This window comes from Gigantopelta aegis, chromosome 10, assembly GCF_016097555.1.
Source record: "Gigantopelta aegis isolate Gae_Host chromosome 10, Gae_host_genome, whole genome shotgun sequence".
Lineage (NCBI taxonomy): Eukaryota > Metazoa > Mollusca > Gastropoda > Neomphalida > Peltospiridae > Gigantopelta > Gigantopelta aegis.
The window spans coordinates 4324293-4340080 of NC_054708.1; the positions used below are offsets into that span (position 1 = coordinate 4324293).

The 15788-nt window shown below is 38.3% G+C and overlaps 2 protein-coding genes across 3 annotated transcripts in view; both read right to left on the reverse strand.

Moving 5' to 3' along the window:
- LOC121382880 overlaps positions 1-3052 on the reverse strand; it is a 21654-nt gene extending 18602 nt beyond the window's left edge. The window contains exon 1 of the mRNA XM_041512554.1: positions 2906-3052. Coding sequence (XP_041368488.1) covers positions 2906-3052 — 147 coding nt within the window. The remainder of the gene's footprint in view (positions 1-2905) is intronic.
- An 8498-nt stretch (positions 3053-11550) lies between these two features.
- LOC121383416 (rhomboid-related protein 2-like) overlaps positions 11551-15788 on the reverse strand; it is a 31165-nt gene continuing 26927 nt past the window's right edge. For both annotated transcript variants that reach the window (XM_041513431.1, XM_041513430.1), the window contains exons 10-11: positions 13500-13595; positions 11551-12177 (exon numbers count right to left, since the gene is read on the reverse strand). In XM_041513431.1, coding sequence (XP_041369365.1) covers positions 12023-12177; positions 13500-13595 — 251 coding nt within the window. In that variant the 3' untranslated portion in view covers positions 11551-12022. The remainder of the gene's footprint in view (positions 12178-13499; positions 13596-15788) is intronic.

Below are 15788 nucleotides of genomic sequence, written 5' to 3' on the forward strand. Positions count from 1 at the left end.
TCGGGTGGGACGTAGCTAGCCCCGCGGTATTTGACAAGGGTTCAAACTAATCACAGTAGTCGGGTGGGACGTAGCTAGCCCCGCGGTATTTGACAAGGGTTCAAACTAATCACAGTAGTCGGGTGGGACGTAGCTAGCCCCGCGGTATTTGACAAGGCTTCCAACTAATCACAGTAGTCGGGTGGGACGTAGCTAGCCCCGCGGTATTTGACAAGGCTTCCAACTAATCACAGTAGTCGGGTGGGACGTAGCTAGCCCCGCGGTATTTGACAAGGCTTCCAACTAATCGCAGTAGTCGGGTGGGACGTAGCTATCCCCGCGGTATTTAGCGCTCGCTTAATGCACGGTCGGTCTAGGATCGATCCCCGTCGGTGGGCCCATTGGACTATTTCTCTTTCGAACTCGTGCACAACGACTGGCATAGCAACGGACGTGGTGTGTGTAAGATTCCTTGCTACTAACATAAAAGTGTAGAGGATTTCCCAAGACTATATATCAAAATTACCAAATGTTTGATATCCAATAGCCGATGATTGATAAATCAATGTGCTCTAGTGGTGTCGTTAAACAAAACAAACTTTAACTTTTAATTTGTATCGTTCTTTTTTGTTAATTACACTTTGTTTCAAAACTGTAAAAGAAAATAAATCTTAATTACCTTTTCTTTTTGTTAAGATGAGGTAAATTGGCAGATTCCTGGATTCTAACGTTTGATGAACTGTATACTTTCTCCGTTTCTATGCCTCTGATTGGCGCAAGCTGCTATATAAAGTCTGGCTACATGACTCAGCTAAACCAATGTAAATACTGATCAATCATTGTGCCCCAAATAACGTGAACCAAAGCAGACTTGTTTGTAAAACATCGCGCACACCTGATATCATCACTTGAAAGTGATTCATGGATGACGTCATCACAGCTGTCTATAAATAATCTACTTAATTCTGGCTTGTGCGGGTTTAAATGTATCGAACCGATCTTGACAGTGGCAGTCTTCCGGTAGACCGGTCGGGACGGATGTATCATCCCGAGGAGTGGCAGTCCTCTGGTAGACCGGTCAGGACGGATGTATCATCCCGAGGAGTGGCAGTCTTCCGGTAGACCGGTCGGACGGATGTATCATCCCGAGGAGTGGCTGTCCTCCGCTAGACCGGTCGGGACGGATGTATCATCCCGAGGAGTGGCAGTCTTCCGGTAAACCGGTCAGGACGGATGTATCATCCCGAGGAGTGGCAATCCTCCGGTAAACCGGTCAGGACGGATGTATCATCCCGCGGAGATTCCATTTGTTTCTATATTATTGTGATAACGGTTTTGTCGTTAAAGAGAAAGCCTACTGTCACAACATTCCCACATTTAGCGCCAAATGGTTTTTATAATAAGTACTTTTGTTTTACTAACAACACTGCAAATATCACGGGATTTGATAAATAAGCTGAGGGGTACAAAAGGGTTGAGAAATAGTGGCATTCGTCAAACACATGTGTGGCTTGTATTTTCAGTAAACATTGGTTAGTTTGTTACATGACAGTGACTTGTCGTTTTAGTAAACATTGGTTATTTTGTAACATGATTGTGACTTGTATTATCAGTAAACATTGGTTAGTTTGTAACATGACTGTGACTTGTCGTTTTAGTAAACATTGGTTAGTTGGTAACATGACTGTGACTTGTATTTCAGTAAACATTGGTTAGTTTTTAAAATGACTGTGACTTGTATTTTCAGTAAACATTGGTTACTTTGTAACATGATTGTGACTTGTATTTCAGTAAACATTGGTTAGTTTGTAACATGACTGTGACTTGTATTATCAGTAAACATTGGTTAGTTGGTAACATGACTGTGACTTGTATTTCAGTAAACATTGGTTAGTTTTAAAATGACTGTGACTTGTATTTTCAGTAAACATTGGTTACTTTGTAACATGATTGTGACTTGTATTTCAGTAAACATTGGTTAGTTTGTAACATGACTGTGACTTGTATTATCAGTAAACATTGGTTAGTTGGTAACATGACTGTGACTTGTATTTCAGTAAACATTGGTTAGTTTGTAACATGATTGTGACTTGTATTTCAGTAAACATTGGTTAGTTTGTAACATGATTGTGACTTGTATTTCAGTAAACATTGGTTAGTTTGTAACATGACTGTTTACACTATGTAGAAGCAACTAAACAATCGTTGTGAAAGTAAACCGATAAATGTAGGATATATATAGGTTCAGTTGTTGATATCCATTTTAGGTTTCGTCAGTAGTAAGCTTCCTATCTCTAAAAAACCCAGAGATTTCGTTAAACATTTAAAACCGTATATTATATATAGTACTTTATCTCTGCGGACAAACTAATTCTTCTTCTTGCCTATAGTCAACAATGACCTAGCGCAATCCAGTCTATCCATCAAGGTGTTAGACTGCCCTAAGTAAATATATCAAAAACTGCTGCTGTCACTGCACATAATTAATTCTGGAGAATATATCAAGATTTTCGATAAAAATTTAAAAGTAGAAATGAATATCAATTCCCGTTCCAGTCAGCAGTGTCAACAGATCAACGCTCGTGTCATTAAAGTAGGTAGTGAGTTCTTGTTCCAGTAACGGATTCTGTTCGCTTGAAGGCACTACGAGGTTCAGTGGGGGGTGGGGGGGGGGGGGGGGGGGGACCCCTCAGCTTATTTATCAAATCCCGTGATATTTGCAGTGTTGTTAGTAAAACAAAAGTACTTATTATAAAAACCATTTGGCGCTAAATGTGGGAATGTTGTGACAGTAGGCTTTCTCTTTAACGACAAAACCGTTATCACAATAATATAGAAACAAATGGAATCTCCGCGGGATGATACATCCGTCCTGACCGGTTTACCGGAGGATTGCCACTCCTCGGGATGATATATCCGTCCTGACCGGTTTACCGGAAGACTGCCACTCCTCGGGATGATACATCCGTCCCGACCGGTCTAGCGGAGGACAGCCACTCCCTGACCGGTTTACGGGATGATACATCCGTCCGACCGGTCTACCGGAAGACTGCCACTCCTCGGGATGATACATCCGTCCTGACCGGTCTACCAGAGGACTGCCACTCCTCGGGATGATACATCCGTCCCGACCGGTCTACCGGAAGACTGCCACTGTCAAGATCGGTTCGATACATTTAAACCCGCACAAGCCAGAATTAAGTAGATTATTTATAGACAGCTGTGATGACGTCATCCATGAATCACTTTCAAGTGATGATATCAGGTGTGCGCGAAAGATAAGCATAACCTGTCCCACCGTTGGCGCCTCAGACGTGTGTGCCGGAATGTATACGGGGTGGGGTGGCGGAGGTCGGCGGTAGGCTGTGGCGAGTAAAATGTATGAGGGTCGAGTCATGCTCCCCCGGAAAATACATTGAAAAAAAGAGAAGAAAATATGTTGAACAGGAGGGGGTTTCTTAGCAGGGGCGGGACGTAGCTTAGTGGTACAGCGCTCGCCTGATGCGCGATTCATCTCGGATCGATTCCCATTGGTGGGCCCATTGGACTATTTCACGTTCCAGCAGGTGCTCCACGACTTGCTGCTAATCGCAAAGTGTAGCCCATAAAGTGGCCACAGCGGGTTTCCTCTCTCAATGTCAGAGTGGTCCTTAAATAATAATTTAAAAAACATTTTCTTTCTGTTATGAGCACAACCTGCATCAGTCATTTCTGTTACTTTCATCTTGATGAAAATTATGTACAGTGGCTTTACCAAAAAAATAAAAAATGCATGTACTATATTTTCACAAAACAAAATATGAAAATGTGTGTACAATATCAAAACAGGGTGTGACATCAAAGCTGATTTTAATGAGTGGCGCCTTGTTCTTGACATCAGTGTACAAACACACACACACACACACACACACAGAGAGACAGAGAGAGAGAGAGAGAGAGAGACACACACACACACACACACGCGCGCGTGTGACCGCGCGCAGTTAGTGCGTAACTTCACAGTTAATTGGATACAGTAGATGTACTTTTTTAATATCAGCCAGTTCAAAAGAGTAGTTTATGTGGCGCCAACAGCTATATTTTATGAAATTTGTCTTAAAGGGACATTCCTGAGTTTGCTGCAATTTTTAAGGTGTTATCGACTAACAGAGCTTTTTTAACGATTGTAATTACATATGAAATATATTTTTCTGCATAAAATATGAGTGGCTGTATATTAAACGTGTTTCTGATCGTTCTAATATTTTTACTAGGTTAAATGTTATTTTATTTTCTGAATATTATTTTTTTCGTACGTACGAAATTATTTGAAGAAAAAAATCAAGTTTGGGCTCCTTACAAATATTAAGACGACCAGAAACACATTGAATGTACAGACACTGATATTCTAAACTAGAAAATATATTTAATATTTAAGTTTAATCGTAAAAATATTTTATTAGTCGGAAACATCTTACAATGCAGCAAACTCAGGAATGTCCCTTTAATTACTATTTGTTTGCAGAACAAAACAGAACAGAACTAAATTTAATACAGGCAAAAACCAGCTAACTCAAAAGGCAACAAAAGCAATGTACTTTGTTCTGTCTAAATCTAAAAATAATAACTTTTCAGTAGAATGCTAATTAAAACTATTTGACTCCATTGTACTCCCGATTCTCTTATACGGATGCGAAATATGGGGTTATGAAAACATCGATATCATTGAAAATATTCACATAAAATTCTTAAGACACATCCTGCCAGTAAAAAAGGCAGCCCGCTATTCATGTTATATGGAGCACTATTATTTACATGTACTTATTTCACTAACTCCCGTAAACATTTGCTTAAGCCATATTATTATAACAAAACCAAGTATGTTGAAATTTAAACAACTAATGACGAATAGCAAAATAGGTGTTCTCAAGAAATTAAGTAAATTAATAAAAGAAATTATTGATAAATGCAGTAAACCCTAAAAGATCACTGGCCTATAATTATTCACAATGTCTATCACTACCCAAGTATACATATATGTGTGCGCGCTGATTAGCACATTTTGGTAGTAATTACAATAATGTGACATTACATTACTTTATTCCAATTGTATTTTATTATTGCCTTTATTATTCTGTTGTATTTGTATTATACTATTGTCTTTATTTCTGTATTGCATTTGTATTAATACCATTGTTCTACTGTCTCCTGTAAAGGGTGTATACTACCAAATCAAATCCCATAGACGACAATAGTAACATATGTGGCTAAAACTCCTACCTGCAACGTATCAACCGACATAAACGCCACGGATATAAATACTACCACCCCTCACACTTAAAGTGAATCACACAAAAATGGGGGTCAAGCTGCTCGTTTCTGAGATAACGGGTAGCGTCTATGACTACCCTAGTTCCGCACAAAATTCGAGTACTCTTTTGTTACAGGTACCCCATACATGTTTCAAGCACCAATGTAAATACTGATCAATCATTGTGCCCCAAATAACGTGAACCAAAACAGACTTGTTTGTAAAAAAAAAATAAAAAAAAAAAAAAAAAAAAAAACTTTTTTTTTTTTTTTTTTTCAATCCACGTATCCCGGGGTTTACTGTTTGACCTGGCTCAAGAAGACCAAACAAATGCTATTGACAAATTGTTCCATTTGGACACATATATCAATTTGTTTTAGCCGTGTCTGAAACTGCTGATGTCATCTGTGTCACACTGATGCCATGTTCACAGTGCAGGTCAAACCACACCCACTTCTACCAGCAACACACGCTATTAAAGGGACAGTCTCAGTTTGGCATGAAGACCAAAAGTATTTTGTAATTTTTCTCTTGTCGAATGTAAAGATTTTACCTTCACTGTACATGTCTGTCCCGCTTCAGATCCCTGGCCCTGTCAGGTACCGAACCTGGGATGGACGTGCCCGAAACCTTCGTGGTGTATGGGCTTATAAATTCGACTTGTCACTCACTCGGTTACATGCCCACAAAAATGTATTTCCAAATCATTTCATTTATTTTTATTTATAAAATTGAAAGGACAAACTAACAATTGGGGCTAACTGTGGTCAATATTTCTTTACGTAAATGAAAGTCTGATCTTAGTACGGATTCCCATTTTTATAGAGGGGTCAGGCTGGTTTTTGCCCGAATTAAACGAAAATGGCCGAACAACGTTTATTCATATTAGCATAACCAATTGTACGGTTAAGATGAATATCACTAGGCTTTGTCCATGGATTACAAATAGTTTGTTGGTACAATGAGAGAAATAGTGGCATTCGTCAAACACATGTGTGGCTTGTATTTTCAGTAAACATTGGTTAGTTTGTTACATGACAGTGACTTGTCGTTTTAGTAAACATTGGTTATTTTGTAACATGATTGTGACTTGTATTATCAGTAAACATTGGTTAGTTTGTAACATGACTGTGACTTGTCGTTTTAGTAAACATTGGTTAGTTGGTAACATGACTGTGACTTGTATTTCAGTAAACATTGGTTAGTTTTTAAAATGACTGTGACTTATATTTTCAGTAAACATTGGTTACTTTGTAACATGATTGTGACTTGTATTTCAGTAAACATTGGTTAGTTTGTAACATGACTGTGACTTGTATTATCAGTAAACATTGGTTAGTTGGTAACATGACTGTGACTTGTATTTCAGTAAACATTGGTTAGTTTTTAAAATGTGACTTGTATTTTCAGTAAACATTGGTTACTTTGTAACATGATTGTGACTTGTATTTCAGTAAACATTGGTTAGTTTGTAACATGACTGTGACTTGTATTATCAGTAAACATTGGTTAGTTGGTAACATGACTGTAACTTGTATTTCAGTAAACATTGGTTAGTTTGTAACATGATTGTGACTTGTATTTCAGTAAACATTGGTTAGTTTGTAACATGATTGTGACTTGTATTTCAGTAAACATTGGTTAGTTTGTAACATGACTGTTTACACTATGTAGAAGCAACTAAACAATCGTTGTGAAAGTAAACCGATAAATGTAGGATATATATAGGTTCAGTTGTTGATATCCATTTTAGGTTTCGTCAGTAGTAAGCTTCCTATCTCTAAAAAACCCAGAGATTTCGTTAAACATTTAAAACCGTATATTATATATAGTACTTTATCTCTGCGGACAAACTAATTCTTCTTCTTGCCTATAGTCAACAATGACCTAGCGCAATCCAGTCTATCCATCAAGGTGTTAGACTGCCCTAAGTAAATATATCAAAAACTGCTGATGTCACTGCACATAATTAATTCTGGAGAATATATCAACATTTTCGATAAAAGTTTAAAAGTAGAAATGAATATCAATTCCCGTTCCAGTCAGCAGTGTCAACAGATCAACGCTCGTGTCATTAAAGTGAGTTCTTGTTCCAGTAACGGATTCTGTTCGCTTGAAGGCACTACGAGGTTCAGTGGGGGGGGTGTGGGGGGGGGGGGGGGGGACCCCTCAGCTTATTTATCAAATCCCGTGATATTTGCAGTGTTGTTAGTAAAACAAAAGTACTTATTATAAAAACCATTTGGCGCTAAATGTGGGAATGTTGTGACAGTAGGCTTTCTCTTTAACGACAAAACCGTTATCACAATAATATAGAAACAAATGGAATCTCCGCGCAAAACAGAACCAAAGGAAACTTTTAACTAAGCCATGATTGCAGCCTTGAAGCATTGTTATGTTTACCGGAAGACTGCCACTCCTCGGGATGATACATCCGTCCTGACCGGTTTACCGGAAGACTGCCACTCCTCGGGATGATACATCCGTCCTGACCGGTCTAGCGGAGGACAGCCACTCCTCGGGATGATACATCCGTCCTGACCGGTTTACCGGAGGATTGCCACTCCTCGGGATGATACATCCGTCCTGACCGGTTTACCGGAAGACTGCCACTCCTCGGGATGATACATCCGTCCCGACCGGTCTAGCGGAGGACAGCCACTCCTCGGGATGATACATCCGTCCGACCGGTCTACCGGAAGACTGCCACTCCTCGGGATGATACATCCGTCCTGACCGGTCTACCGGAGGACTGCCACTCCTCGGGATGATACATCCGTCCCGACCGGTCTACCGGAAGACTGCCACTGTCAAGATCGGTTCGATACATTTAAACCCGCACAAGCCAGAATTAAGTAGATTATTTATAGACAGCTGTGATGACGTCATCCATGAATCACTTTCAAGTGATGATATCAGGTGTGCGCGAAAGATAAGCATAACCTGCCCCACCGTTGGCGCCTCAGACGTGTGTGCAGGAATGTATACGGGGTGGGGTGGCGGAGGTCGGCGGTAGGCTGTGGCGAGTAAAATGTATGAGGGTCGAGTCATGCTCCCCCGAAAAATACATTGAAAAAAAGAGAAGAAAATATGTTGAACAGGAGGGGGTTTCTTAGCAGGGGCGGGACGTAGCTTAGTGGTACAGCGCTCGCCTGATGCGCGATTCATCTCGGATCGATTCCCATTGGTGGGCCCATTGGACTATTTCTCGTTCCAGCAGGTGCTCCACGACTTGCTGCTAATCGCAAAGTGTAGCCCATAAAGTGGCCACAGCGGGTTTCCTCTCTCAATGTCAGAGTGGTCCTTAAATAATAATTTAAAAAACATTTTCTTTCTGTTATGAGCATAACCTGCATCAGTCATTTCTGTTACTTTCATCTTGATGAAAATTATGTACAGTGGCTTTACCAAAAACATAAAAAATGCATGTACTATATTTTCACAAAACAAAATATGAAAATGTGTGTACAATATCAAAACAGGGTGTGACATCAAAGCTGATTTTAATGAGTGGCGCCTTGTTCTTGACATCAATGTACAAACACACACACACACAGAGAGAGAGACAGAGAGAGAGAGAGAGAGAGAGAGAGAGAGAGAGAGAGAGAGAGAGAGAGAGAGAGAGAGAGAGAGAGAGAGAGAGAGACACACACACACGCGCGCGTGTGCGCGCGCGCAGTTAGTGCGTAACTTCACAGTTAATTGGATACAATAGATGTACTTTTTTAATATCAGCCAGTTCAAAAGAGTAGTTTATGTGGCGCCAACAGCTATATTTTATGAAATTTGTCTTAAAGGGACATTCCTGAGTTTGCTGCAATTTTTAAGGTGTTATCGACTAACAGAGCTTTTTTAACGATTGTAATTACATATGAAATATATTTTTCTGCATAAAATATGAGTGGCTGTATATTAAACGTGTTTCTGATCGTTCTAATATTTTTACTAGGTTAAATGTTATTTTATTTTCTGAATATTATTTTTTTCGTACGTACGAAATTATTTGAAAACAAAATCAAGTTTGGGCTCCTTACAAATATTAAGACGACCAGAAACACATTGAATGTACAGACACTGATATTCTAAACTAGAAAATATATTTAATATTTAAGTTTAATCGTAAAAATATTTTATTAGTCGGAAACATCTTACAATGCAGCAAACTCAGGAATGTCCCTTTAATTACTATTTGTTTGCAGAACAAAACAGAACAGAACTAAATTTAATACAGGCAAAAACCAGCTAACTCAAAAGGCAACAAAAGCAATGTACTTTGTTCTGTCTAAATCTAAAAATAATAACTTTTCAGTAGAATGCTAATTAAAACTATTTGACTCCATTGTACTCCCGATTCTCTTATACGGATGCGAAATATGGGGTTATGAAAACATCGATATCATTGAAAATATTCACATAAAATTCTTAAGACACATCCTGCCAGTAAAAAAGGCAGCCCGCTATTCATGTTATATGGAGCACTATTTATTTACATGTACTTATTTCACTAACTCCCGTAAACATTTGCTTAAGCCATATTATTATAACAAACCAAGTATGTTGAAATTTAAACAACTAATGACGAATAGCAAAATAGGTGTTCTCAAGAAATTAAGTAAATTAATAAAAGAAATTATTGATAAATGCAGTAAACCCTAAAAGATCACTGGCCTATAATTATTCACAATGTCTATCACTACCCAAGTATACATATATGTGTGCGCGCCTGATTAGCACATTTTGGTAGTAATTACAATAATGTGACATTACATTACTTTATTCCAATTGTATTTTATTATTGCCTTTATTATTCTGTTGTATTTGTATTATACTATTGTCTTTATTTCTGTATTGCATTTGTATTAATACCATTGTTCTACTGTCTCCTGTAAAGGGTGTATACTACCAAATCAAATCCCATAGACGACAATAGTAACATATGTGGCTAAAACTCCTACCTGCAACGTATCAACCGACATAAACGCCACGGATATAAATACTACCACCCCTCACACTTAAAGTGAATCAGACAAAAATGGGGGTCAAGCTGCTCGTTTCTGAGATAACGGGTAGCGTCTATGACTACCCTAGTTCCGCACAAAATTCGAGTACTCTTTTTTTACAGGTACCCCATACATGTTTCAAGCACAAGGCTACTTGACACATTGGTACCAGATGAAATAAAATTGCTTTTTTTTTTTAACCCAGATAAAACTATTATTTTTTACAACCAACACACTCACATTTATAACCAATCACAGGACTTGTGGTGTTCACTTCTCTATCAAAAGTTCGGTGCACCTCCAGCTTTGACCCAGCCGGAAGTTATTTGGTCTAGTACTACCTATACCCTATATTGTCACTACAGTTTATATATCATGTTCCTCATATGACGTTGTGTAACGGTCTGAGCGTAATAAAGTTCTGTTCTGTTCTGTTCTGAATCAATACAAATAATACTTGAACACATAATGTTGATACTTGACTTAGAACAGCCAAAGGTATCCATACAAAATCAAATTTCAAGTTTATTTCGTATTTGTGCAAATTAAAATGAGTGAATTAAACTATGCTTTGAATAAACAGACCCATGTTTTTCTGATGGTCCTAATGATTGTAGCTGCCCAAACTGGATCTTATTTTTCAATATTGTTGTACATATGAAAACAGATACTGGAAATAATGAAATCTGGTCTGTTACAAACTTGAGGACGATCGGAAACTTACTAAATACACATACACGAATATTGAAAGCAGAAAGTATAATATATAATTTAATATGTCACTTTAATGGTTAATCTCCATCGGGAACATTTTCACAATGATGGTTCTGATATTTCTCACAGAACAGCTTCACTTGTAATTATAAACTATTGGTAACGTCTGTCTCCTATACTGTTCAACACATTCATTTACATTTTAACTGAATTTTATATTATTATTATTATTCTATCATGTATAAATCATATCACGGAGACCAGACAGAGAAGGTAAACCGCATTTATTTCGTCTCCCAGGCCGCCAAGAGCAGAGTTGGGATTCAGATAAGGCATATAGACGAGGAATAATTTCATTTGTTGATTGATGATGGGCAACCTCAGCTTATTCAATTTACTGGGCGGGACATAGTCCAGTGGTAAAGCGCTCGCTTAATACGCGGTCGGTATGTGGGCCTATTGGACTATTTCTCGTTCCAGCCAGTGCATCACGACTGTTATAACAAAGGCCGTGGTATGTGTTATCCTGTCTGTGGGATGGTGCTGATAAAAGATCCCTTGCTACTAATGGGAAAATGTAGCGGGTTTCCTCTGTAAGACTAAATGTCAAAATTACCAAATGTTTGACATCCAGTAGCCGATGATTAAGACATCAATGTGCTCTAGTGATGTCGTTAAAGAAAACAAACTTTCCCTTTCACTGGGCCACGATTACCTCATTTTCTTGAAGCGTCTATGGATAACGGCTAACCATTATTATTGTTGTTCGTAAAACTGTCGATTCCTCTGTAACACTAATGTTGAATTCCTAGTGCAGGAGGTGTACGGTACAACACCGTTCACTTTGAACCCTGCACGCGACACTCTAGACCAGTCTAAGATGATTTAATCAATTTCAGAAGCGTGTTCGGGTGGTCGAGCGCTCGCTGTTACTTACTCTACTGTTTTTTTTAGTGTTTCTGTTAAATGTAATAGGGTAATATGGAAACCAGTCATGGGGTGCTCGCCAAGTAGAACACGCCACGTGTAACAGTTGATGTTAGTAGATCGTGGCCGGGTAGCCTCGGAATACGATGTTGAAAATAACACAGCCGCCAACAAAGGCGATGAAAATAAACAGATCCAACCACCCAGCGTTCTGCTGCCACGGATATCGTCTGCGATCTTTCATGAACGGTTTACCAAGCAGAAAACCTGCAAAATATAACAATTTGTACGAAAACAAATTACTAAATATTCAAGTGCGTGTATCTTTGTGTATGTGTGTTTGTGTGTATGACGGTATTTTCATACATACATGCACGTATTTGTGCGTGTGTGCATATAATACTAAAAAAATAGGGTATATTTAATGACATGTGAAAGGAACGTTTAAATGAATGTGATATTGGAAAGCAGGCGCATGTGCAGAAAATTGTGATGGGGGACGTCCAGCGACGAGACACCCCCCCCCCCCCCCCCCTCGCCTGCATTCGCGCTTGTATTCAGCATAACTAAGTCTTTCAACAAATGTTTTGAAAAACCAATAACACATATCATCAGTTTTGACACACAGAATACTACATGAGTAGCCGTTAGATACCATTTATCTTACGAGTTGTTTTAAAAAGTATCTAACGAGCGATGGCGAGTTGAATACGTTTCTTAACGAGTTGTGTGATAAATGGTATCTAACGGACACGAATGCTGTATTCTATTCTTAAATATGCTGGGGGAAAAAACAGTTTTTAATTAAATTTAAATGCCTTTTCCAACGAAAACCTATAACTTTGCACTTATAGTTAACTTGTGCTTCACAGACAAGTCAATTTCAGGTCAACTTGTACGTCACGAAGTGATCGATTCGACCGTTGTCTTTTTTTTTCATTGGATGTATGGCATTGGTTACCTAGTCATCACCTAGGAGCAGCCAGTCGTATGTCTTTAAAATATTATCGCACTTGTATGTGTTTACAAGTATGTGTTCTTAAAAATAACGAGTGATGTTCTCACCAAAGGGTGTGTAAGAAAGTTCCTTTAAATTCTAGTGTACAGCTGTCGTAAATAGCAATCGCGCTGCTTTTCCTTTACATTCTAGTGTACAGCTGTCGTAAATAGCAATCGCGCTGCTTTTCCTTTACATTCTAGTGTACAGCTGTCGTAAATAGCAATCGCGCTGCTTTTCCTTTACATTCTAGTGTACAGCTGTCGTAAATAGCAATCGCGCTGCTTTTCCTTTACATTCTAGTGTACAGCTGTCGTAAATAGCAATCGCACTGCTTTTCCTTTACATTCTAGTGTACAGCTGTCGTAAATAGCAATCGCACTGCTTTTCCTTTACATTCTAGTGTACAGCTGTCGTAAATAGCAATCGCACTGCTTTTCATAGTGGCACGGCCGTGAACGTAGGCTACATACCTGCCAGAACTCCCCCTCCATATGCAGCAATACCAAACTTAAATTCTAGTGTACAGCTGTCGTAAATAGCAATCGCACTGCTTTTCATATTGGCACAGACGTGAACCTTGGCTACATACCTGCCAGAACTCCCCCTCCATAAGCAGCAATACCGAACTTCACATAATCGGGACGGAGAAACCGTCTGTACACACCGAGTCCAACCTGCACTGCCACTGAAACATAAACACATGTTAGTAGGACATGGCATCGCTTAAAAAAAAACTAAAGCGAAAATCCTTTTCTTATGGAAGGAATGTATGAAAGAATGAGTGTTGTCAGTTACAAATGTTACAGGTAAAACAAAGACAAGTATAGCCAGGAGGGTGATAGAGGACAGACATATAGACAGACGAAGTCAGAAAAACAGACATAGACAGACGAATAGAAAAAAACAGACATAGAGACAGAATGAGAGAGACAAAAGTAGAGACATAGAGAAGAGCAGATAGAGGAAAGACAGATAGAATGTGAGAGAGAGAGAGAGAGAGAGAGAGAGAGAGAGAGAGAGAGAGAGAGAGAGAGAGAGAGAGAGAGGGGGGGGGAGAACTAAATAACAATATCCAAAAGAAACAAGCTGACTTTCGTTGGCACATCATTCTACAGTTGAAATTACCACACTGATATTAAGATGCACAGTTCCACTTATCTAGCAGAATGATTAGAATTATTCCTGTACAGTTTAACTTACAGAGCAGAATGATTAGAATTATTCCTGTACAGTTTAACTTACAGAGCAGAATGATTAGAATTATTCCTGTACAGTTTAACTTACAGAGCAGAATGATTAGAATTATTCCTGTACAGTTTAACTTACAGAGCAGAATGATTAGAATTATTCCTGTACAGTTTAACTTACAGAGCAGAATGATTAGAATTATTCCTGTACAGTTTAACTTACAGAGCAGAATGATTAGAATTATTCCTGTACAGTTTAACTTACAGAGCAGAATTATTAGAATTATTCCTGTACAGTTTAACTTACAGAGCAGAATGATTAGAATTATTCATGTACAGTTCAACTTACCGACCAGAATGATTAGAATTATTCCTGTACAGTTTAACTTACAGAGCAGAATGATTAGAATTATTGCTGTACAGTTCAACTTACCGAAAAGAATGATTAGAATTATTCCTGTACAGTTCAACTTACCGACCAGAATGATTAGAATTATTCCTGTACAGTTTAACTTACCGACCAGAATGATTAGAATTATTGCTGTACAGTTCCACTTACCGACCAGAATGATTAGAATTATTGCTGTACAGTTCAACTTACCGACAAGAATGATTAGAATTATTGCTGTACAGTTCCACTTACCGACCAGAATGATTAGAATTATTGCTGTACAGTTCAACTTACCGACAAGAATGATTAGAATTATTGCTGTACAGTTCAACTTACCGACAAGAATGATTAGAATTATTCATGTACAGTTTAACTTACCGACCAGAATGATTAGAATTATTCCTGTACAGTTTAACTTACAGAGCAGAATGATTAGAATTATTGCTGTACAGTTCAACTTACCGACCAGAATGATTAGAATTATTCCTGTACAGTTTAACTTACAGAGCAGAATGATTAGAATTATTGCTGTACAGTTCAACTTACCGAAAAGAATGATTAGAATTATTCCTGTACAGTTCAACTTACCGACCAGAATGATTAGAATTATTGCTGTACAGTTCCACTTACCGACCAGAATGATTAGAATTATTCATGTACAGTTTAACTTACCGACCAGAATGATTAGAATTATTGCTGTACAGTTCAACTTACCGACCAGAATGATTAGAATTATTGCTGTACAGTTCAACTTACCGACAAGAATGATTAGAATTATTGCTGTACAGTTCAACTTACCGACAAGAATGATTAGAATTATTGCTGTACAGTTTAACTTACCGACCAGAATGATTAGAATTATTGCTGTACAGTTCCACTTACCGACCAGAATGATTAGAATTATTGCTGTACAGTTCCACTTACCGACCAGAATGATTAGAATTATTGCTGTACAGTTCCACTTACCGACCAGAATGATTAGAATTATTGCTGTACAGTTCAACTTACCGACAAGAATGATTAGAATTATTCATGTACAGTTTAACTTACCGACCAGAATGATTAGAATTATTCCTGTACAGTTTAACTTACAGAGCAGAATGATTAGAATTATTGCTGTACAGTTCAACTTACCGACCAGAATGATTAGAATTATTCCTGTACAGTTTAACTTACAGAGCAGAATGATTAGAATTATTGCTGTACAGTTCAACTTACCGAAAAGAATGATTAGAATTATTCCTGTACAGTTCAACTTACCGACCAGAATGATTAGAATTATTGCTGTACAGTTCCACTT